Source organism: Eutrigla gurnardus, assembly GCF_963514095.1.
Source record: "Eutrigla gurnardus genome assembly, chromosome: 14".
Lineage (NCBI taxonomy): Eukaryota > Metazoa > Chordata > Actinopteri > Perciformes > Triglidae > Eutrigla > Eutrigla gurnardus.
Genome location: NC_139937.1, coordinates 12,383,371 through 12,405,554, shown reverse-complemented (window position 1 = coordinate 12,405,554; position 22,184 = coordinate 12,383,371). Strand labels below are relative to the sequence as shown.

Sequence of the window (22,184 nt, the reverse complement as noted above, 5' to 3'; positions counted from 1 at the left end):
AGTGTCATGGCCATCATTTCTTTTTTTTTTTTTTTTGGTGGGGGGGGGGGGGGGTTGAGTACAAATTTGTCTGGATATTGTATTAAACGTTGTCTGGACCGATAATAAACATGAACAGTAAATGCCTTTGGTCTGCACTTGATGACAGATTATTTTGGATTCGGGACAAGGCAGATGATGTGTTCCTTTTTTGCCCCCAGTAGAACAATTTTCATTTCCAATTACGTTGAATAAAAATAGGATCTGACTAGTCAGTCGAGTGGAGTATATATCCATATGTCTCAATATTCACAGCGACCACTGGTTATCTGGTTTGCTTTGATTCAGATATCAAGGCCGCGCAAAGGGAGTGGTGAAGCCTAAAGCTGTCATCCATCTCCAGTTCCAACCGTCCGATCTTCCTCTTTCGGCTCCACGTAGTGTCTCTAGCAGCTGTCTTGACCTGTGAGCTAGTCACACATGCTAGTCATCAGCGAGTTAGGCCGAGGTCAGGGGCTTCTTGAAGTCTTGGCATCCCAAGGGACCACTTCATCTGTGCGGTGATCTCACCGGCAGACCCCGCTCTGCTTGTTATATTTTACTTATGGTGTCACCAGTGGTAATTATCCATAGCCACACATGCTACCAGTTACTTGTGTATTGACTCGTGAGAGCGCGCTATGGTGGAGCATGAGGTACAAATCTGAAACGCCGGAGCGTTAAATTGCATGACGTTCCCCTTATGATTTAATAAAACGCAGGCAGCCGCACTACAAAGCCGTGTCGTCTGTCACTTTTGCCCGAGTAGACTTCTTTGGATGTCGCAGTGACCTCCAACCATTACCTCAGCCGCCACGTGGCTGTGAGGAGGCCCGCAAAGCGAGGCAGGGGGGGGTGTGGGGGGGTGTCTTTATCCCTTCACTCGTCTTGTGGTAGCACACGATGACGGTGGCGTCGGCACTCAAAAGCCTTAGTGACCTCACGGAGGAGAGGAAGTGATTAATGAGCTCAGGTAGTCCTCCTTGGTGACGCTAGTCTTCCCAGCAGCAAAGGAAGGCGGTCTAGTCCCCCCTGGGCGACCTCCCCCGATTTCTTTACCATATGTGCTCCTCTGACCCTCTCCCCGAGACCCCCCTTTTGCTTCTGCTCAACTTCTGTGATGCTCCCTTCGAATGCACGCCACGAGCAGAGCGCACAACTCACTTCTTCATTTTAATTCTCAAAGGGGGAATTAGACTGGGGGAGGGAAAAAAGTCAAGATAGTATCGTAAACTTGAAGTGTGGGCTGTGACACACACACCCACACACACATGCACACACCCGCACACACACCTGTGACCTCAGCTTTGTATTTTGTGCCTAATGCAGCCTGCGAGGATGGACCAGAGCGCAGCTAATTTTGACCAGATGAGCTGCTCTAGCTGTAACTGCAGCCTATCTGGCACACGCACCGTATATTTATTTTGAGATAATCTAAACCGAGTTTGAATTCGAGGCTTGATTTGCAGCTGTTCCAGGGTGCCAACTTCTGCCACTGTGTCAGCTAGAACCATTTACACCTCCCACCGCAAGCCGCTGCTGCACGGGCCATTTCTGATAGCTGAGGCTCAAGTAAAACATTGCGGATATGGCAGCTGACGCATTAATTGTGTAATCGCATGCAGCTGTATTGTCTGGGTCAGTTGCGATGATGTGGAGGGGTGTCGAGCGAGAAAGTGAGAGGAGGGTTGCATCCCGTGCACTTTCCACCATTCGTCTCACAGTGCCTTTGGACAAAACAGATCCCTCATTGGTATTGAAAGCTTCAGCCCCTTGGGATACAGCCCCAAGGGCTTTTATTGTATTTTCTGCTATTTACTCACTGACAATCCATCGTGATCAAATAATGATGAATGTTTTCTAACTGATTTTTATATATATATATATATATATATATATATAGGACATTTTCTTCCTGAATCTTTTTTTGTAATAATGACATTCTCAATGCTGCCTTTACCTGGCTGTACTAGTTAATTTGAACACTAGTAAATTAGATGCGTCTGGCCCGGCTAGAAATTGAGTGTGAATACACTCTACAGGCCTTCAGTAGACTGCCTTCTATCCCTCCACAGTGATTTCATCACTGCCTGGAGAAATGTCATGACTCGTAGAAGTCCACGTGGCGCAGAGAATTGGGGAGAGACGAAGCAGAAGATGACTGGAAGCAGTGGAGGAGGAAGAGGAAGAGGAGGGGGGTGGTTTGGGGGATACAACAGCAGATTCAGGCTTTTTCCCATTATCACGCTCCCCTCTCTCTGTCAAGTGCTGACAGTCACACGGCCAGCCTTTGCTGTGTCCAATTAAATGTACACTCGTCCAAGTTGTCTCTCCTTCCAGACTTTACTCCATCACCCTCCTGCCCTACTAATGTCTCCAGCGCCTTATATTGAATGCATTAGGCGACGTATGCAACCCTTTCATGTGCTGCATAGCCGTGGCTCCGAAGTGTGCTCCTTTTTATATGCAACCAAAACGTTTTTGTTGAAACTGAGCACTTTGGTGTTATGTCATTGAGGGCAGAGTTTCAAGCTCTAGCCCATGTCTAGACCAGTGAGGGTCCAAATTCCATATTAAAAAAATGACTATGTTACCAGTACAGCCTGCACTAAGAAATATCATCCAAATCTGGAGGGAATATGAGTTAGATATTGCACGGTTGACTGCTGTGCCCCCCAATAGCACGGCTACCCACCAGTGTCTTACCTCATAAATCTGTGGGCTGTCTGGTTATCACCTCAAACCAGTGAAAACGATGCACATTTCGCTCCATTTTTTTCCATGTGCTATTAACTGGTAATTAGTGGTAGCCCAATACCAATGTAAGGGAAGCCCCGCAGATGGAGAACCGCAATTTAAGAGTGGCATAAATACCCCTTTGGGCAATGGATAACAGCCCTGACTAAGCTCTAACAGCACTACAGGGTACACCAAGGCTTTTGAATATCAAACAAGAGGCGGCAGTAGATTTAATGAGCAATTAGCAGTTACAGTATAGGATGCTGTAGATCAGGGCTTTTTTTCTTTGAGACATTACGCAGCCAGCGAGCACCGGATCCCAAGGTGAAACCGCATATGCGAAAGGACCGAGCACATGTTTTGCCAAGGTCTTTCATGTTGTCGTGGCGGAAACATACTGCAAATTTAATGTGCATTACATACAGTTGCAAAGGAAGGGAGATGGGTATTAAGTCACGCACACGTTAATAGGGATGATGGCCACATCCTGTTGAAATTGCACCATGTCTGTTGCTGCTTTAGATTTAATGAGAGACCGAGTGTGTGTGTGTGTGTGTGTGTGTATGCGTGAGGGGGGAAAGCCCTATAGGCCAGTCATTATCCTATACGAACTCGCCATATGCAGGACTGTGCGCTGCGCGTAGGTTTAATACTCCACAGGTGTTGCTGTCTGCTGTTACACAAAGGCTGGCGGATGTCTGTGTCTTTCCTGAATGCGATTGAACCAGAAAGCCTTTGCAACATCTTCAACTGAACCCACGTTTTTAGATCAGAGCCGGGTCATGTCCTCGCTCTCTCCGAGCTCAGTGAAAATAATTTGGCGCAATTCAAACCTTTTCTCCAGTGTTCTCCTCTGAGAAAAAAACCCCCATCAATCAAGGTTGCGGCGATATTCTAAGTGAAGGTAGAGCTGGTTGTTGTTTTTCACATCGCTTCGAAAGTCCTCCTGTATACGTTTGACTTAGCTTTGGCGAGAGAGAGGAGCCGATAGGGTACCCTAGATCCATTAATGACGCTGTGGTCTGCTGCAGGAAATAAAGTGGAAAAGCAGCTGGGGGGTCAGGTAGGGGACCAATCAGGAACGAGGAGGTTAAAAGGCTGCGGATGAGGAGGAGGGGAGGGGAAGGACGGAGTGCGCGTCCAGAATAAATGATGGACATTTTTGGAACGGAAACCCCAAAATGCAGCAGAGTGGTAATGAGTCGAGGTAACCCGTGATCTAGACGTTTTCATCGCTGGATGGAGACCCTCCACAACCAGTGCGTGAGCACAGAAGCGAACGCGGCGCGGTTTATCTGCTGCAGCCCTCGGATGATGTCAGATCTCGCAGATGCTAAACTTTCCTGGGCGTTTGTCAAGAAAACACCTCAGCTTGTTATTGAATAACAAGACAACAGCGGTTAGCTGAGCCGTCTTGGTTTGATTATCTGTCAGCCGCCGTCTCTCCGTGGGGACTGTAAGCTGTAGAAACAAGTGTGTCCCTCCGTGTTTTTCACCTCGCTGTTTTTTTTCAAACGTCGCCGCTTTCCAACACACATGTCACCATCACTCACGGCGCATAAGTCTGATCATCCATGAGCCGATGAAAAAAAACAAAAAAACAACAGAGCCGTGGATGACTGGGCTCCCAATGAGGGAGGTTCGCTGGTGTGGGTTTGGGAGATGGTTGAGGGATGAACGGTTCACATGGAGTGACATCTGCAGGCCCCTCGGGGAGGGAGGGAGGCACCGGTGCATAGAAAGGGGAGGTGGCGTCAGATGGGTGCTGGGATTCTCACCCCCACCCCCACCCCTCCACCACTACACTCAGCAAACCTCGGTGCCACCCAAGGCCCTAATCAGCAGGATACAGAGCACCTCCAGGGGCGCCCGGGCCGGGCCCCAGCTGCCTGGTGACTCCCTCTGCTCCCATCTCGCTCTTTCTCTACTCTCTCCAGTCTCAAGCACAAACACACACACTTCCTTAGCTGCTTCCTACACCCGTGTCCCTGTGTCATTATTGACTCATTCTCCTTGACTGCGCCTCAGCCATCCAGCGCCTGCCACTCATTACAACAGGCCGCTTGGGACTACAGCGCGCTCCCTCCTCCAAGACAACACCATTTCACCAAACACTACAACAGAGGCGAAAGGAGCCAGAGAGAGTGAGACTGAGTCAAATTTATGATTTGTGCTCCAAACTGCGGCGAGACTCCCCGAAGATAGCGCACGTGCTCTCCTTCTACGGTGTGACTTCTAGCGTGCACGCGTGACTGCGTAATCCATATAGATTTATCTTTCAACCAGCTGCCGTGCTTCCAGTGGTTTCCACTGTTAGGAAAACCCTCAAGATATTCCAATTGACTGCACATGCAATATCAGACGCATAAATCACCTCTCGCCAAAAAAAGTAAGAGTAAAGTCTGAGCTATGCTGAGTAGAGGGGGGAGGTGTGACGGCAAAGCAGCTGCCTTCATATTTTCTCCATGACTACTACTTACTAATAATTGCTCAACGTACACATGCTCGCAAACTTAAGTTAATCGCCGTCGGCGTGGTACGGGAGGAATAACCCGAAGCATCCATCTGAATGTGGACACTGTATGCAAAGAGACACGCAGGACGCTTACTCATGACTTTTGACTCAGGCACCCACAGTGAGTCAGAGAGTGGTGCAGGCTAAATAAAAGCCAGCCTCACCTGCCACAGCTGTGCCTGAGTATGGTCAGCCTCGTCGGGGAGGTGTGAGGGCAACATGTTGATTCACCCGCATGATGATATACAAAGGTTTGTGAAGAAAGGGAATAATTACCTGTATTTACAGAGACAGGCCTGTTTATAACCCCGCGTTGGCCAATGGCTGTCAAGTGCGGTTGGCATTGAGAAGACCAGGATGTGCTGACAACATCTATTTACAAAATAGCTGTGGCGCTAACAGCGTTTGATGCCAAGTGTGTGACAAGGATGGACCACCAACCTGAAACTTTACTATTGCAAACACAAGGTTTTCTCAGGGTGCAGTGCTTGCTTTGGCCTCATGATAAACGACAACGTCAGCTAGCATTTTTAAATATAGTCTGTAAAAAATCACTATCAACGAAATGTCCCTGTTTATTATGAGTTCAAATGTTGTCCCGAAGGACACGTAGCGCTACATCCCCGCCTTAAGTAAACCAAGATGTCGGTGCAGTGTGATGACAGCGTAGCAGAGAAAGGAGCTCTGTGCTGCTGTGGTGAGGCTGACGTGTGCTCTTTACGTGTTGGCCAAGCACAATAGTGAGAGGCGATGGTGCTGCTCTATACTAATTGAGTCAGGACGACCTTTTGCAGCGCTAGATTGACTCCTGGCTTCAGGGAACATTAATAAAACAGCAATAACAGCACATACAGTAACACATAGACAGTAGTGTGTGTATACACACATATGCCGCTGAAGAAATGGCTTGAAGGCATTTGAGATGCATTGGCTTCGCAATGTTGTGTGATAATGTTTTATAATAGTTTGTAATCCTCCGATGCAAACTTTAATAGAGGGTTTTTTGGGGGGCGTAAATTCGTAAACTTGAAATACATTTTGGTCACCTATTAATTCTGCTGAATGAGCTGTGGTATGTCTTCACACAATACTGGTTGGAAGGGAAATCATAGTTCAGAATTCAATTAAGTGTACTGACTTTGCTGGGAGACTACATGCTGTCATAAAGTCAACATCAGACATGTCACCAGCTTGTTGTTGAACAGAAAAAAAAGACTTGTTAATCAGTCAGAATGCACTTCTCTGTTTGTTACCACTTTTCTGGAATGACAGGAAATTGTTAAACACAAAGTGAACCTTGTTTCTGATAAACACAAGCGTGTACAATGTATACATGAACCTTGTGCTGGAGACATACCTGCACTACAGGGTGGCTCCCACACAGCGCCTTCACTGCCCCTCGACTGCCTTCCGTCTCATAGTGGGCCCTGTGGTGGGACTTCGGCTGCACCTCGATCTGGAGGTTGTACGGGCCGGAGCAGGACGGAAGCTGCCAGTCAAGTGCGGGCAGAGATGGACTGCAATAACATGACACACTTTTATTAGGATAAAACAGCAATACAACAAAATGTCTGTTTGTTATTCTGACATAATGGTGAATTCACGTCCCGAGAGAAATTGGTTATTCTTTCATGCAAGACATGCTGTGATGCGCAATTCCAGGTTGCTTAGAATAAAACATGTCGCATGATTGTGTTTTTATTATGTTGTTACTTTCTCTGTTTCATTCTATTTCATCTTAAAACTGTAGTCACATTTGATTTTCCGTCGGTAAGTAGGAATAGCGAGGTTGCCTTTCTTTTCCGTGGTTCCATCACGGGAATCAAAAGTTTCGGAACTTGCTTTAATTTAGCCTCAAATTAGGACACTTAGCTGTAATCAACTGGCCTGATCCTTCTCCATTTCATCATGGTCTGTGATCTAATCAATTGAAGTCTTCTGTTGACGCGTGTAATTCCTACAGGCCTGGGTAATAATTAGCGGCCCTTTTTATGAAAAATAAACGAGAGACGAATGTGCCCTGGTTAGGGAGCACTGTGTTTTATATTATGCTGTGACAGGTGGAAACAGACAGGAGTTAGACAGTGACAGTGGGAGGAAAATACATTTCTAGGGCACAAAAACAAATCTCACACAACTGGCAATCAGCCTGCCCTTTGATACAAGTATATATTCCAGATTGGTAACTGTAAAACACAGCCACACTTGTATTAAAGACAATGGATGCGGTTATACCATGGAATAAGGTCAGCAGCACACCCTGCCTTGGAGCATGGTATCTCTTTTCTCAGAGCTACAGCTGGCCTCCCTTAACAGCATTGTTCTCGGGATGGAGAGTCAGAGCTTCCCATGTGAACACCGTGGAGATATCTAAACCAAAACAAACACGTGCAAGACAATATTTCGCTACGCCGGATGCCTGGTAAACGAAAAGTCCTGACCCTCAGGGTGGCTCAACTGAAAACAATCTCTGGCATCTTTGTGGAACTTGCAGGCTGTTTGTTGACCCAAAACGAACTGATTTCCCCCGCCGGGCTTTATCTGCCCAGTCAGGGCATGACATCAGGTTAGCTACACAAAAAGAGATGGGCTGATGGCGCGACAGACCACAGCAGCCAGCAGGCTGATTAAGCCATAGACTGCTTCCCTTTCAGTCAGGCCTGTCACCATTACTTCCTGTTGCTCACTATCTTAATCAAACACTTGATTTCCGACGGTGTGTTATTGGCTTTGGGGGGGGGGGGAAATGCCATGAAGGACGCAATTGAGAATAAAAAGCTTGTTTTGCTCAAAAGTCAAAATCCATGATATACTTGAGTGCCTGTGTGTGTGTATTGCAGCGATTGTGTCTATATGCGTTCTTCTGTTTGCATGAGGGTTGCTGTGGCAACAGTGCCACGCACACGCTGGGCAACTCCACCCTGTGAAATATGATTTATGAAATAGTTTTGATCTTCAAAGAGAACTCCTTTGGAAGTGAAGAGCATGCAACTTTTTGGATTTCTTCCTTTTGATATGGCCTTTGAAGATTAAAAACTAAAACTGAAATCGTGTCCTCGCGATAAATTAACAACACAAAATGGAAAACGAAAGTGCAACAACGGGACAAAGTAATGGTAATATTGGATGAATTGTTTCTCCCTTTGCGCGGTCTGAAAAACATTACGGTATTCCTTAGGCAGCATGTGACTGTCTAAATAAGTTAACACAAGGCAAGCTGGAGACAACTGGCTTGGTTTTACACTAACTGGCTGGATTGTATGCTTTAACTTTGTCACAGTACTACTAAGCTGCTGGACCGGCTCCACTTACCTGAGGTAAGGCTTGGGTTTAGACCAGGAGTATGGATGCTGGGGCACATCAAGGAACCCGCCACAGTAGTTCTCCTTCTTGAGGGCCAGACGGGAGGGGTAGTCCTCATGGCAGAGCTCCCCATCAAGACCCAGCACTTCGCCACCAGGCTCCACCTTCAGGCCCATGGAGGCCGAGTGGTCCAGCATGGTCTTCCGTGTCTTTATTGGGATTCCCTCCCCCATGTCGACCACTCCATCTGTGGTCAGAGCGTTAATGGCAGCCACGATGGCAGAATTGGTGTACTGGTTGGTGTTGGCGAGCCAGCTCTCGTCTGTGACGCTGACCCTGGGCGAGCCATGCGGGGATGGGACGGGCGACTGGTTGGGTGAGCAGGATATCTGACGGTAAGTGGTGCCATTGAAGCTGTACTTTCTCTTCCCGATGACACCGCCGTTGACTCCGCCGCCTCCGCTGCAGGAAGGGGAGTTGGGCCTTGAGCCGCGTGGTTGTGCCGGCCAGCCTTCCTCGGCCACGGCTCCTATCTGAGGGGAGGTGGAGGGTGAGTGGTGAGGGGAAGCTACAGGACCACTGGCGTGGGGGCAAGACATGAGCGAAGATGAGCCCTTGGGAGAGACGCAGGGAGACTGCCAGGGGGAGTTCTGTGGGGAGTTGTCGTAGTTGTAGAAGCCGGACTCGTAAGAGGACGCCTCCGAGTTGCAGCTACGGGAGGAAATGCTACTGGCGGGGCTGAGGCAGCTGGGATCACGGTAGCCGTCCGCATTGGGCAGCGTCAGCGTCACAATGGAGTTGACGCCTCGTTTGATGATGTGGTCCTCGCTGCTGCTCTCTTCTACCTCATCCTCGGGATACTGGCTGTAGGCAGTGATCTCAATGCGAGGACTCTCCAAAGCCGGGGCCCCATTGGGTCTCAGGCCATGGGGCAGGTAATAGCCTGATGCTGCATGGTTGTTATTTTGGAGGCTGTAGCCTGTCTGGTGGCAGGAGGAAACTGAGATGACTGGGCTGGACTGTAAGGTGTGGTACTGGGTGGCCAGACAGGGGTTGCCCATGCCCAGTGGAAGGGATAAGCTGACATTTGGTGTGTAGCTGTATGCATCTGAAAAAAAAAAGAAAAAAAAAAGTTTATTAAGTATATGGAAGTATAGAATGACAACAAACCACTGCAAATGCTCATTAACTCTGATTACATTTCAGAACAATACCCCTACACAAATCTTACCAACGTGTCCCGCAGCGAAACCGACTGCCTCCGTTCTTTACAAACATCTGGAGAAGCTTAGCAATCATCTCGGCGCATTTACTGTATGTGGTTGCTGTGTAGTCGCAAGTTGCAAGTCTGTTTGTTTGATCAGTTCATCTAAGGCTCTATTTGGCACTCCCTGCTGTCATATGTACTCTACGCGAATTCCTCCAGCAGCGCTGATGGATGCTTTATTTGATTGATTGCATCACTCACTGAGTGAATTAGGCCCTCCCCTGTGGAAAACTGACAGCACTCTTGCATCGCTCTGAGCTTGTGATTAAGTCTAAGAGAGTTTGCTGCAGCGTTACACACAGATGTGCCGCGATACACACACACACAAACAGAGGGCACGCACAAGCAGGCGCACGAGGAAATCGCTGGCAGACAGGTGCAATGATGTGGAAACTCCTACAGCCTAGAAGGTACGCCACTTCGGTCGGCCTCGTATCGGCTGGTTTCTGTGTCACAAGTTGTAAACCTCACGTTAGCCTTTTTTGTTGTTGTTGTTGTTATTGAGAAAGTCGATGAGTGTAAAAGTAGTCCAAGAATGAGTACCGTTCCGTCTGAAACTGGCTGAAGGGCATTCCCCTCAATTCAGCATGCTATTTGTTAACCACAACGCTGTGCATCACATGAAATGATGAATCTGTCACACGCCGCATCATGTGTGGGTAGGCGGTCTAAAATTAGTTCATGAGAGTCTATTTTCAGAGGTGATTATGCTATGTGCATCAGACAAGTTCGATATACCACAAGTTGAGTGGAGCCTAGGACACCATTCATAAGGACCAGTGCCAATCACGTATTATTCATGAAACGTATTATGAAATTCTATCAAAATCAATCATCTTTGGTTGTTTAACGTGACACTTTTTTTTTTACACAGAAACAAAGTGAACTCGTTCTAATCCCAGTACACAGGAGTACCCTCACACTGTGCAACATACAGGACATAGAATAAAAACCTTCCACTGTACCTTTCTCAGGTTCATGCTGGACACCTTGGCTGTACTCAAACACATAGCTGAAATCAAACTCTTGCTCTTCATGCTGGAAATTCATCGCCTCCCAGGTGATCGCACGCAAAGTCTCAACATCAAAACTAGCGTGTGGCTTCAAGCTCAGTCTCCTCTGATGCCTTTCTCCTCCCGTTCACCCTCTTCTAGTGCTGCACAGATGACATTTCCCTGCCCACTCCACCCGGTGTGACACACCTCCTTACTTCAGGCCTGGCTCACTTTGCTCAAGAGTTGCAGCTGTTATTCCTTTTCCTTTTCGAGATCAGTGCACTCCGCCGCAACATACTTGACTTCTTCTACCACCCACTCAACACACGCTGAGGCTTTTTCGCTGCCGTGTGCTGCATGATTTTGAAGTTTTTTCCTGGGTCACACGTGTCACGTCTGCTGAACCAACAAAATTCTACCAGATCAAAATTTGTGCGGTGAACCAGAAAAAAAAAAAGAGTAATTCTAGCACTCGACGCAAAGCCTCTTCAAGTTGTTCAAAATACAATGCAAACGGAGGACATTTCAAAACACTGACTGATTATAGCGTGCTCTTTCTTTCTTCTCCACAATTTTTTCTCAATTATGCTATCACGATCAAAACACTCTCTCCCCGTAACCGAAGCAGCGTGACTAAAGAATGGATGGGGTTTATCCACAGGGATTGTGGTCTAGGCCTGGCTCAGACTGACGGGACCTCAGGGAGAGATAGGTGGTCGCCCAGAGAAGTCATCTGCAGCCTCTGGAACTAAGAACTCAGGGGCCACTTATCACACATGGCTGAATATGGGCTATGGCGAAATACCAGTAATGTAAGTGTGTGTGTGTGTGTGTGTGTGTGTGCGTCTGCATGCATCTGCATGTCTATACATCTGAGTTTATGTATATGTCTGATAATAAAGTGGCCTTCGGCATACTGCTGAAGCTGCGTTTGGTTAAGCATGTCTCACTGTCAAGCTACCCGAAATCCCTGAATGCACAGATCACAGCTTTCTGTCTCTCTCACTCACTCACTCACACAAACACACACACACACACACACACACACACACACACACACACACACACACACACACACACACACACACACACATCTGTTATCAATTATAAGGCTTAGGACTGAGGGACTGAAACGAATAATAACACAGCCCGCACCCGTCCCTCTGAAACCTCGAAGACAAAATGAAATTACCAAAATCCACACAAAAAAGCCAGTTACATCAGCACTGGAAGACGCTGTGAGTTATGACAGGACAGACTATCAAAGACGTCTGATGGAGCAAATGAAATTTTGCTACCATGAATGCTGAATCCAGCAGCCTTAAAAAAAAAAAAACCTTTCTCTCTAATCGTAAGCCAAGGCTGAATCATTCAAACAGGGCACAGAATCCTAAGCAACCCCTGATGTTGCCGTTCCATGGCTGACCTCTGACCTAGCTGTGCATTTTGGAGAAAAGACGATCTCCATGATTTTTATTATTCTAGAAAAATAAATAAATAAAAATAAGTTGGACCTCTGACCAAGAGCAGCGCAGGTGACAGCGAGTGTATCCCCCATCAACATTCTACACACACCATGAGGAGCACCTGCAAAGACACCTTATGGTGTGGATGTTAAATGGGGGCATGTGAGTGAGTGCTCACAATTTGATCCTCATACAGAGACCAGGTATGTGTATGTGGTGACATTTAAAAAAAAAAAAATTGTCACACCAGAGCATCAATCAAAGATGTTTCCTCAAAATGTAAACTTGATATAACTAGTAATAATTGATCAAACTGTAAATAACAATACAAATGCTCAGGTTCATATCAAGATATTTGCATTATAATTCAATAAAAAGAAAATAAACTGACAGCTCTTTTTTTTTTTTTTTTTTACTGTGGTATCAGTTAAACAAATAGCACTTTATGTAAACACATCTTAAACTCAAAGCAGTAAAGCTACCAAAACGTGAACATATACGTTACCTTCTTCTGCAGACTTCATATCGGCGGCGAGAGAGGTAGGAAACTGGAGTCCCCGCTCCTTACCGGCTGTTGCTCCAAAGCTGAACTTGGAATTGGCGCTCGGGCAGAAGGTATCCTGCATTCAACAAGCGATGCGCAACTTTCTCCGGCTGGGAGAGTGTAGCGAGCCACGCCGATGATACTGTTGCAAGAGCTAAATCACTTCACACACCATCAAATGAGCGCATCATTCGCCGGCGGAGTTGAAGTCGCGGCGGGTATGCAACTTGGGGACCGCGCCGCGGTGGACTGCGCGAGGGAGGGGAGGAGGGGGGGGAGAGAGACGTACTACTGGATCTGGAGAGCGGCGCAGGTATGGTCGCTGCTACGCGGACCGCGGGTGAGGTGAGTTATGCTCTCCTCGGCCAAGTGAAGGATTTTCAAGAGTCTCCCCAGGTCGATGACGCAGCGCGGTTTTGTCAGAGGGGCCGGCTCCGGCGCTTTTAAAGCTGGAAAACACCCTCCGTCCTCCCGTCAGTCGTGCGCCGCCCATCCGGGGATGACGCGGCCGGCTCCTGCAACCTCCTGGACCGCCTGATGATGTCTTCTACCCTGGGATCCCATCGGTGGAGGTGGGAAGTGGGAGAGAGAGACAGACAGAGAGAGAGAGAGAGAGAGAGAGAGAGAGAGAGAGAGAGAGAGAGAGAGAGAGAGAGAGAGACTTTGCCTCTAAGTTTATTCTATCGATTATTTGTTTTACATCCATCCAGTGGCATGAATCCATCATAACGATACTATTGCTACTTAAACGGTCCATAGTGCTAATATCCAGTCTTATTTTAAAACAATAGCATTCTAAAAATAACTAAGAGGAGTCATGTTAGATGCTAAATGGCCCCCAATTTGCAAATTAAACTATTTATTTATTATATTTGTTTTTTTTTTTAATGAAAATATATAATAAAATCTCTGTCCCTTTAGTTGCCATTTGGAGCTTTCGGTCTGCAAACTGCTCGCTTCCTCGGTAGATGGAGATGCACAGTTGTCATGCAATTTTGAATATTAAATTGTCAATAGTTGTCCTTCTGGATTATCAATAATCGTAATGTAAGTCATTATTGTTATATTGCCTACTATATAATCTCAGTGGCAGCTACTGTATATTATTAGGATGCATGCAATGAATACTGTGTTTGTAGCTGACCCTGACCTTTGACTTCCTAGAGTCAGGGAAAGAAGAGACGTTCACGGACACCATGAACAACTTCTGATACGAAAGTCCTTCGTCGTTAATGCTGCCAATGTTGTTATTATATCATCATTGACACTATTCAAACAGTCAGCGTATCCCTGTGATGAAAATCAAAACACAAATGCGATCAAATTTCATTTCCAAATGTGTTTTCCTCATGTTTGAGGGAAATACGGTTTCACAGATTGGCCCAAAATAACTACCCCGAACCACCGAGAGCACAAACACTCCATGTTCCTCCTCTCTGCTTTCCACTACTTTGTATCAAGTCAGTCCCCTGTGTATCTGCGGGTGCAATGCCTTACACTTTGCCCTGTGTTAAGGGAAAATACTGGGCTTTACTTTTCAGCTTATTCCCTTAACTGCTCTCATATTACCATTCATCAAAGTAATAGCTGCCATTACATGATGTTCTTATATTTTAGGGTCATAAAACTGATAGAGAAAGGTCTAAACACATGGAGGTCTTTTAAGATGCATTTTTATAAAAGCAAAGCATTAACACTCCGCTCATCTTTGGCTGCCAACTTCATAAAAGGAACACTGAAGCAATGGGCGGAATAATGGACAATGTGAGCTTACACTGATGAATGGTGTTTTAATTTGTAATGATTATGTGTCATGATGATACTGGATGGGGCTTTTAAAATTAACAGAGTCCGATGAGTGGTACCGTTCAATGCATGTCTTTTGGCACTGAATATAGAGTCTCCATTATGTGGGCTACACATAGTATGGAATTGATGATGATAAGTAAAAAAAAACTAAAAAAACTCCATATAACAAGTAGATCAGGAGTATCAATGAGTGCTGGTAGCTGCCATGAGTGCAATTAACAATGGCTTAGACAAGCTACAATGTAATTCCTATTGAATGGGGGCCAGGTTTAAAGAGAAAAATGACTCCCATGAGTCTGAAATGTAGCTGGCAAGCTTGGGGATGATCGCACATAATCAGAAGCAGGCTGCCTTTTATTTTCGGGGGGCAGGCAGGCTGTGGGGCAAGCGTGAGCAGACTGCACGGGGGGAAAAGTAATAGTACGTAAGTATGTTTTCTTTGCCTACAGTAGCTCTGCGGCTTGGCCGTCCTGCATGTGTGAGCTCGAAGATGAAGCAGAAGCATCACATACTTTAGGAGATGAATTATGATACTAACCAGTGGTAGGAAAAAAAAAAAGAAAAAGGATAGCTGCACAACTGATTGGCACTGTCATGGGGATGGGTTTACCCCAGTTGTTGAACAACTTTAAAACCCTGTGGTGTGGCATGGTTCAATGGCAGTCTGAAGGCTTATCTTGATGGATTCTGTGCTACTGAGTAGAGTACCATTAGCTGCAGCGTCCGTCAACAACAGTCAGAGCACTTCAGACCATGTCTGCAGCGACAGACATCAGCTCATTAGGCAGTCTATACTTCATTAAAAAGATGTCTGTAATCTAAAAACCCGATGGCGCAATGCTTCTCATCATGTATGCAAGTAGCTCTACCTTTTCCTCCGGATCAGATCATAAATCTGGCCGCCGTTTTGCAGCGCAGTGAGATTCAGGCTCAGGTTCAAATCCCTGCCACAGTTTAACTGCACATGAGGTAAGATTTTTATGCAAAGAACTTCCATACTGAGACCGTGTCGATTTGCCAAAATACACCCCTACGGCATTGGACACTTCTGCATTTGCGGGAAAAGGCCAAATCATAACTTAACGGAGGTTCAAATCCAAAGCGTGTCCTAAACAGCGAGGAGTAAGAAAGTTGTTAGGTATTTTTCCTTTCTGTCTTTCCTTGTTGCAAGGTCATTTTCTGTGTGTGATTTGCTGAAGCTCATGCTACTTTTGCAAGTCTCCTGTTGTTTCATTTTCTGTGAGAGCACCAGGTCTGAGGGTCTGTCTGACTTGGTTCCACACTTTGATTCACTTCACATTAGCAGTGAAGCCTAAGCTTTAAAATTCGACCGCAGTCAAAACATTTTGTCCAAACGTTGTCCAACCAAGTCACATGCAACCCCCCCGGCTTTTATTGAAAAGTAAAGCACGTATTGGCACATTTTTAACAAGTATTAGTGTTCTCCTACTCTGTTAATACATACATCTATGAGACTATACATGTCCATATGTGTTGCTCTCATGTAGGTGAGGATTTTAGATCAGCCCATAGTGGGTTTCTACTTCACATGCATATGTATTTTGTAGAAGTACTTTGCCAGGGTGCTTATATTTCTCTGTTTGTGGACAGATGTTGTCACCAACTTAACAGATGTGTGTCAGCGAGGGTAGGGGGTAACAAATGGTTTTAGTTTGTATTAACTTATTCTCCCTCTGTCCTTTAGGTTTGTTAAATGCGCAAATAAAACATGGACCAAAAAAAACAGAGCAGCTCTAAACAGGTCAAACGCAGCATCCGGAAAGAATCAGCCCTTCACATCTTCTCTGGAAATGTACGATTCTAATTTATTGTGCTACTACATCAGGCCCTCTGACGCCACGCGTACTGAGCAGCCACAACATGTCTGCGGAGAGCATTAGAGACGCACTAAGTCTTGTGCTCAGATTTATGAGCAGCTTTTTTCACCAAAAAAATTATCATTGCCCTTGTCTTGTAAACAGACACGTGCTGCTTTGCACAGATTGAGATGTTGCTGTTGCGTTTCGTCTTTGCTCCATTTCCTTATGTGACACACACACACACACACACACACACTCACACACACACACACACTTATAGAGAGCCCACCTCGCTCCTGTGTCCTTATGGCTGTCTTCCTGTGTTCTGCTATTGGTGCGTTGCTTCAGTGCGATCCATTGCTGTCAGGGGACAGGAATTCTTTGCCAACAGTGCTGACGATATGATAAATGACAAGAGTGGGTTTTTCAGTACGAGTGCTGCACTAAATGCCAGTTTCTATAACGTTTACTACCAGTGGTTTGGCCCAGGGGTCGGGCTACATCTTGGCGTGGCCAAAGAAACGGTTTCTTAGAACCCTCCTTAAAAAATTAAACGTAAATGTCAAACCAAAAGTTGACAGGTATAAATAAGCACATCTAAGGCTCTCCAAGCTGGGGGATTAGTCTTGTCATATTTGTTTGCCTCGACACCAGGAATGCTGCCATTTGGGGGGGAAAGAAACAGCTGGAGGTAGATATTAATATGGACGTGGACACTAACAAGACACGTAAAACCAAGAAAAGTGCAGCTAACTCTGGGTGAATCCCTGCGATACATAAAATCCAAGGCTGCAAAAACCCAAGCTCTTCCCTCAAAGCTGCACAGTTAATCCTCTCCTTTTAACAACGTATAATTCACGTTTGACATATCCGGGGAAATGTGCACAACTGGCATCTTGAGTTCCCTACACTACTATTATCCATTTTCTAAGTTTTTCTATGAGCCATAACTTGAATCCGGCAGCTTTTAATAGCCATAAACACTAATTTGTGCGCACTCTGTCGATACAAGTTTGTTCCTCAGTCGCGTTGAACCCTGCAGCGTCGGTGGCTGCGATTACTACTCATCTCCTTTGATTGCAGTCTAATGTGAGTGGCGATGGTTGTCTGCGGTTGATGGAGGCAAGTTGTGAATGGCTGTGGTCAGGCCCATCCTTTGGCATGAGTGCTGCACACACACGCACCGCCGGTTGTACACAGAAACCTCACTTCTCCTTTGTTGGTATTTAGGTGCACACTAGAGTGCTCACAATGGAGAACTGCCCGGAGCTATCTTAGGCATGTCTGGACGCCGCCGTATGTTTAGCTACTGGCTTTTTTCAGATTCCTCTTAGGAACAGGAAGTAGCGTACATGTCTGGCCTGTAAAGCCAAGGAGCGGGGCCGTCATCGTCACACGGGCCATTGACTAAGATTCTGTGCCGGCGGAAAATAGGGAAGGAGCGGCGTGCGGCTGGTACTTTGTCATGGTTGTTTACATGATAAACTTCAGATAGATGGTTTGTTGAACATGTGTCTGGCGTCCATTTGTTGCAGCTTTGGTGTAACGAGTGAGATTAATATTAACACTTAACACTGCCGCTGCCCACTTAAGAGTTCACATCCTGCAAATGTGCTTTATCATAAAGTTAATTCAAGAGGTGACATAACTTTTCAAGCATGAAAACAAAGAGACGAAAAAAAATGCAATGCATTCAGAATACACAACCATCAATGCAAGCCAGCAGTGCCTACTAAAAAAAACAAAATCATAAAAGTACGATAATGCTCTATTGTTTGTTATCGTCTAGATTCAATACAGCTCCACAGGGTTGAAATATCTGCACATTGTTTTTTTTTTAACTAATAACCCATTATTGCACCCTGTCAGGGTTGTTTTCTCGACGACTGGTTTTGCTGACAGTGTGAGATTTGATAACAGCTCCACCATGGGTGCTGTTTCTTACCCACATGTGTAGCTAATTCAGAACCTGTGGCCAATAACAGCTTCTTTAGGTCAAAGGCATATGACCTATGAGACAATTTTCCTACATCACTTCTAACACAGCTAATTACTCAGGCAAGACATCTGAGGAGGACCATATTGTCAGTTTCAAACAAAACAGTGTGATATAAGTGTTGCTTCCCCCCTCCCTCTACCAAAAATGTCTATCCATTCAGTTTTGTTGCAATCCCAGTAATGGTTATGGGATTATGAGGGCGGATGGTTTCATTTTTCTAGCCCATGACTGTCACATTCAGGTCCATTACGGTGATTTAAACCCAAGTATATATGCCAAGGCCAGTTTTACTGCTGGGCTCTCCAGCTTGGCTGCTCTACATTAAAACACATTTATATAGTCCAGCACAGCCAGGGTCCTGGTTATGCGAAAGGGTCACTCACAAATCTGAGCCCAATGTCCCGGCGTCTTGAATCATTTTGTCGACTAAATCCTGAGAGGTGATTTGTCACAGGCAGTCATTGTTTCCATTGCTGTTTTATCTAACTACAGGATGACAGGACAGGAGCTAGAGTGATGTATATGTTATTTAAAGCAAAATCCCAAGGCACGCAGTGAATTCCATACTTAGAATTAGCTGAGATCATTTCTGTATAATGAAGCATTCACCAATGCGAGGATGCATAGCGCTATGGTCACAGGTGAAGATCAAACACTCTCTCCGCTACTTCCCAATTCTTAACATCACTAATTGGACACTATTGTTATCCTATGATTAGAATAAACATTAAAGTAGTTTGACGTTTTGGGAAATAGGCATTTTAAAAAGGGGGCGGTTAGGTTTAGGCAACAAAACGACTTATATAATTGTAAGGAAAAAAACATCACGGTTTGAAATAAGTTTGCTTGCAATGACAGGACATGGGCCGCCGGTCCCCTGAGTAAAAGTCCTGTGTTTGTTTGACCCACCTACCACCCCTCCCCTCCTGCCCTCTCGCTCTCAACACTACGTCCGTTGCTCCGAGCCTCTAATACTGACGCAGATGGTTTTTATGCTTATTTCCCCAAAAGGTCAACTATTATTTTTTTTAAGTGTGTAGTGGGTGCATGAAAACAGAGGGGTGGAACAGTGTGTGTAATTACTCTTTAATAACCAGTAAAATTGTGCATGATAAAAGCAGCAGCCAGGTTTCCTTCACATTTCACATTTGTCTCCGTCAGTGTGAACTACATTATATTCTCCTGTAAGGCTTTTTTTAGATTTCATTGTTTTTTTTTTTTACTTCTGGCAAGATGCTGAGATCCACGTGTCCATTTATTTGTTTGTCTGTGACCGAATAAATGGACATTTCCCCCGTTAATGACCTGATTGGCATGACTGTTGCTGCGTGCAATATCCCAAGAGGAGGAAAAAAAAGAGTTTTGGTGACTCTATGACCTTTCTTTTACTGGCACCATATCAAGCCAACCATTCAATTTATATCTCCTGAGTCTTTGGTCATAAAACACATAATATTTGCACTGTGCTTTCACACTCCCAATAGGAGGAAACTATTGATTTTGGTGACCTTCTTCCGAGTGCTGCCAAAAGCCAGACTTTGGCTACTCTAAAGCAGGTTCCTGAGTTCATCCATACGTTGTAATGCAGGCTGTTAAAGTAACGGCGAACTGAGCTGATCTTTTGGACTCGTTGGAGCCTTTAATAGCAATAACAGCAACTACTAAAATAGAATTGCATAACGGTCCAGTCCAATACGTGAAAGGTCCCTTCAAGTGATCCGGCATGCCACAACGCAGACATTGGGATTCATCGTTGGCAGACGACATGATATTCACTCTCCAACCTTACATTTTGACTGCATTTGACTGGAAATAGAGACTGGGCGTGCGGCCAAGCCAACCGATGCTTCTGTCCAATCGAGGTTGTGGATTCCTTCGAACTGTCCGCATGTTATTTCGCATTTCAGAGGAGCAGCTTTTGCACCCTCTTTAGCCTCGCCAGACAAGCAGGACGCTCACGCAGCCCAGATTAACGGGGACAAGTTGAAACAACATCCCATCCATCAGCTTATTGTGCCGCATTCTTTTACCGTTTTAGTCCCAAGATTAACACTCGCAATATATCATTCATGGATTCTAAAGATGCCATGGCGGATTGACAGAAGGAAGATACCAATTGAAGTCAGCGTCTCTCAGTGCTGCTGCAGAGGTATGATTTACTGGGCCTTTCATGTAGAGACCCAGAGTTGGCTTGAGGCGGGCCACTTACACTGCTGTTACTTTGATTGTATGACCTGTCCTTGGCGTTGGTATTGACATGTCATAAAAAGATTAAAAATAGCTCGACCCCGGCTTACAGTCCTGCACCAAGTCACACTCTGATCGGCTGACAGGCATTCTGACTGAGGAGCTGAAGAACATAAACCCACTGGAAGTGTGTGTGTGTGTGTTGGTGGTGGTGGTGGTGGTGGGGTCAACTGAAGGACCCACCCCGTCGCCTAACTCTTTTTTTCTCTCCTCTTCCTGTCTCTAGTCCATGCCTTCCTTTTTCATGGCCCCTCTGATGGGATCCCCTCTTCTGTTTCCTGCTGTTTGTGTGAGTTGCTTGGAAACGATGGCAGCTGTCCAGTTGGGAGAGGTTTTTTTCTTCTTTTTAACTGGTGTGTGTGTGTGTGTGTGTGTGTTGGGGGGGGGGGTTTACGAGGTCAGCATATGGGTGGGAAGCGTTCCAGTTTTTATGTTGGCATTTTGATATACGTGCAAAAGTAATGCAGTGTTCAACTTAATTGGATTGGTTCATCCCCCTCTTTGCCCATAAATAAATATGTATTTGTGATACACACGATCAAATTGATTCAAGTAAGAGAATGAAGGAACTTGAAAAGGCAAATAATAACTTTAAAAACTATTTTTTTTTGTTGTATTATCTTATGGTTATTGTATTATTCCTACTTCACAGAGCCCATACTTTGCCATAAAGCTGCACTAACCGCTGTTTATTACCAAAAGAAAGAAATGTGTCTTTGTGTCTGTAACTCCAAAATATAAAGCATATTGTGATCAATTACAGCACTTACCATTAGAAATATTTTTTTTTAAAGTAAAAACAAAGTTACAGCTCCCATAATATTTACCAGCACAGCAGCACGGGTACTTTTTACAGGTAACGCTCCACGTTTGGTCCTCTCTGTCTGGCAGATATGAATAAAGTCCACTCTGTTCGTTTGAGGACCGGTGTCTAGCAATTCTCGTGATTCATTAGCAGAAAGGGAATATTATATTCATAACTATGTTTTCATTTGTGTATAATCACCTGGAACTAAGACTCATTGTGTTTTCATTACTTTACAATGAGCCTTTCATATGTAGTCTGCCGTGTTGCACCAGCAAGTTTCTACAGTAGCCCAACATGGACAAACCCAACATTGGAGAGCCTTTCACGTTTTTAGGTTACCTGAAGGCCACCGTAGATGTCCACACTATCTCCTAAAACTGTGGATCACAGGATCACTTTTAAAGATTGCTGTGTTATGAAATGTTATGAAAAAATCCCCTTACACAATCACAATTATCGGTTATTCAGCTTGTTCTTGCACAGTGCCCGGAACTTAAACTGCTGAAGTAGTGATCCGTGTTATGTCTGGGAACACTGTTCAACATGTGCATATGGCCACGGCACACACGAACCATTGTTAAAAGTGTGGTGATTCACACTGTATTATTAGTCAACCCTACCCTTTGATTCACCCCCATCTGGCTGTGATACGGC

General features: G+C 45.4%; 1 protein-coding gene across 4 annotated transcripts in view; it reads right to left on the bottom strand.

Annotated features, from left to right (window-relative positions):
• LOC311024710 (nuclear factor of activated T-cells, cytoplasmic 1-like) overlaps positions 1 to 13,382 on the bottom strand; it is a 54,454-nt gene extending 41,072 nt beyond the window's left edge. Inside the window, exons 1-3 of one of the 4 annotated variants that reach the window (XM_084027254.1) lie at positions 12,809 to 13,382; positions 8,585 to 9,683; positions 6,630 to 6,789 (exon numbers count right to left, since the gene is read on the bottom strand). In XM_084027254.1, the coding sequence (XP_083883380.1) occupies positions 6,630 to 6,789; positions 8,585 to 9,683; positions 12,809 to 12,929 (1,380 nt within the window). In that variant the 5' untranslated portion in view covers positions 12,930 to 13,382. Of the gene's footprint in view, positions 1 to 6,629; positions 6,790 to 8,584; positions 9,684 to 10,807; positions 10,967 to 12,808 lie in introns of those variants that run through there. The other 3 variants (XM_084027252.1, XM_084027255.1, XM_084027253.1) reach the window with 3 other exon arrangements.
• Between the last annotated feature and the right edge of the window lie 8,802 nt (positions 13,383 to 22,184).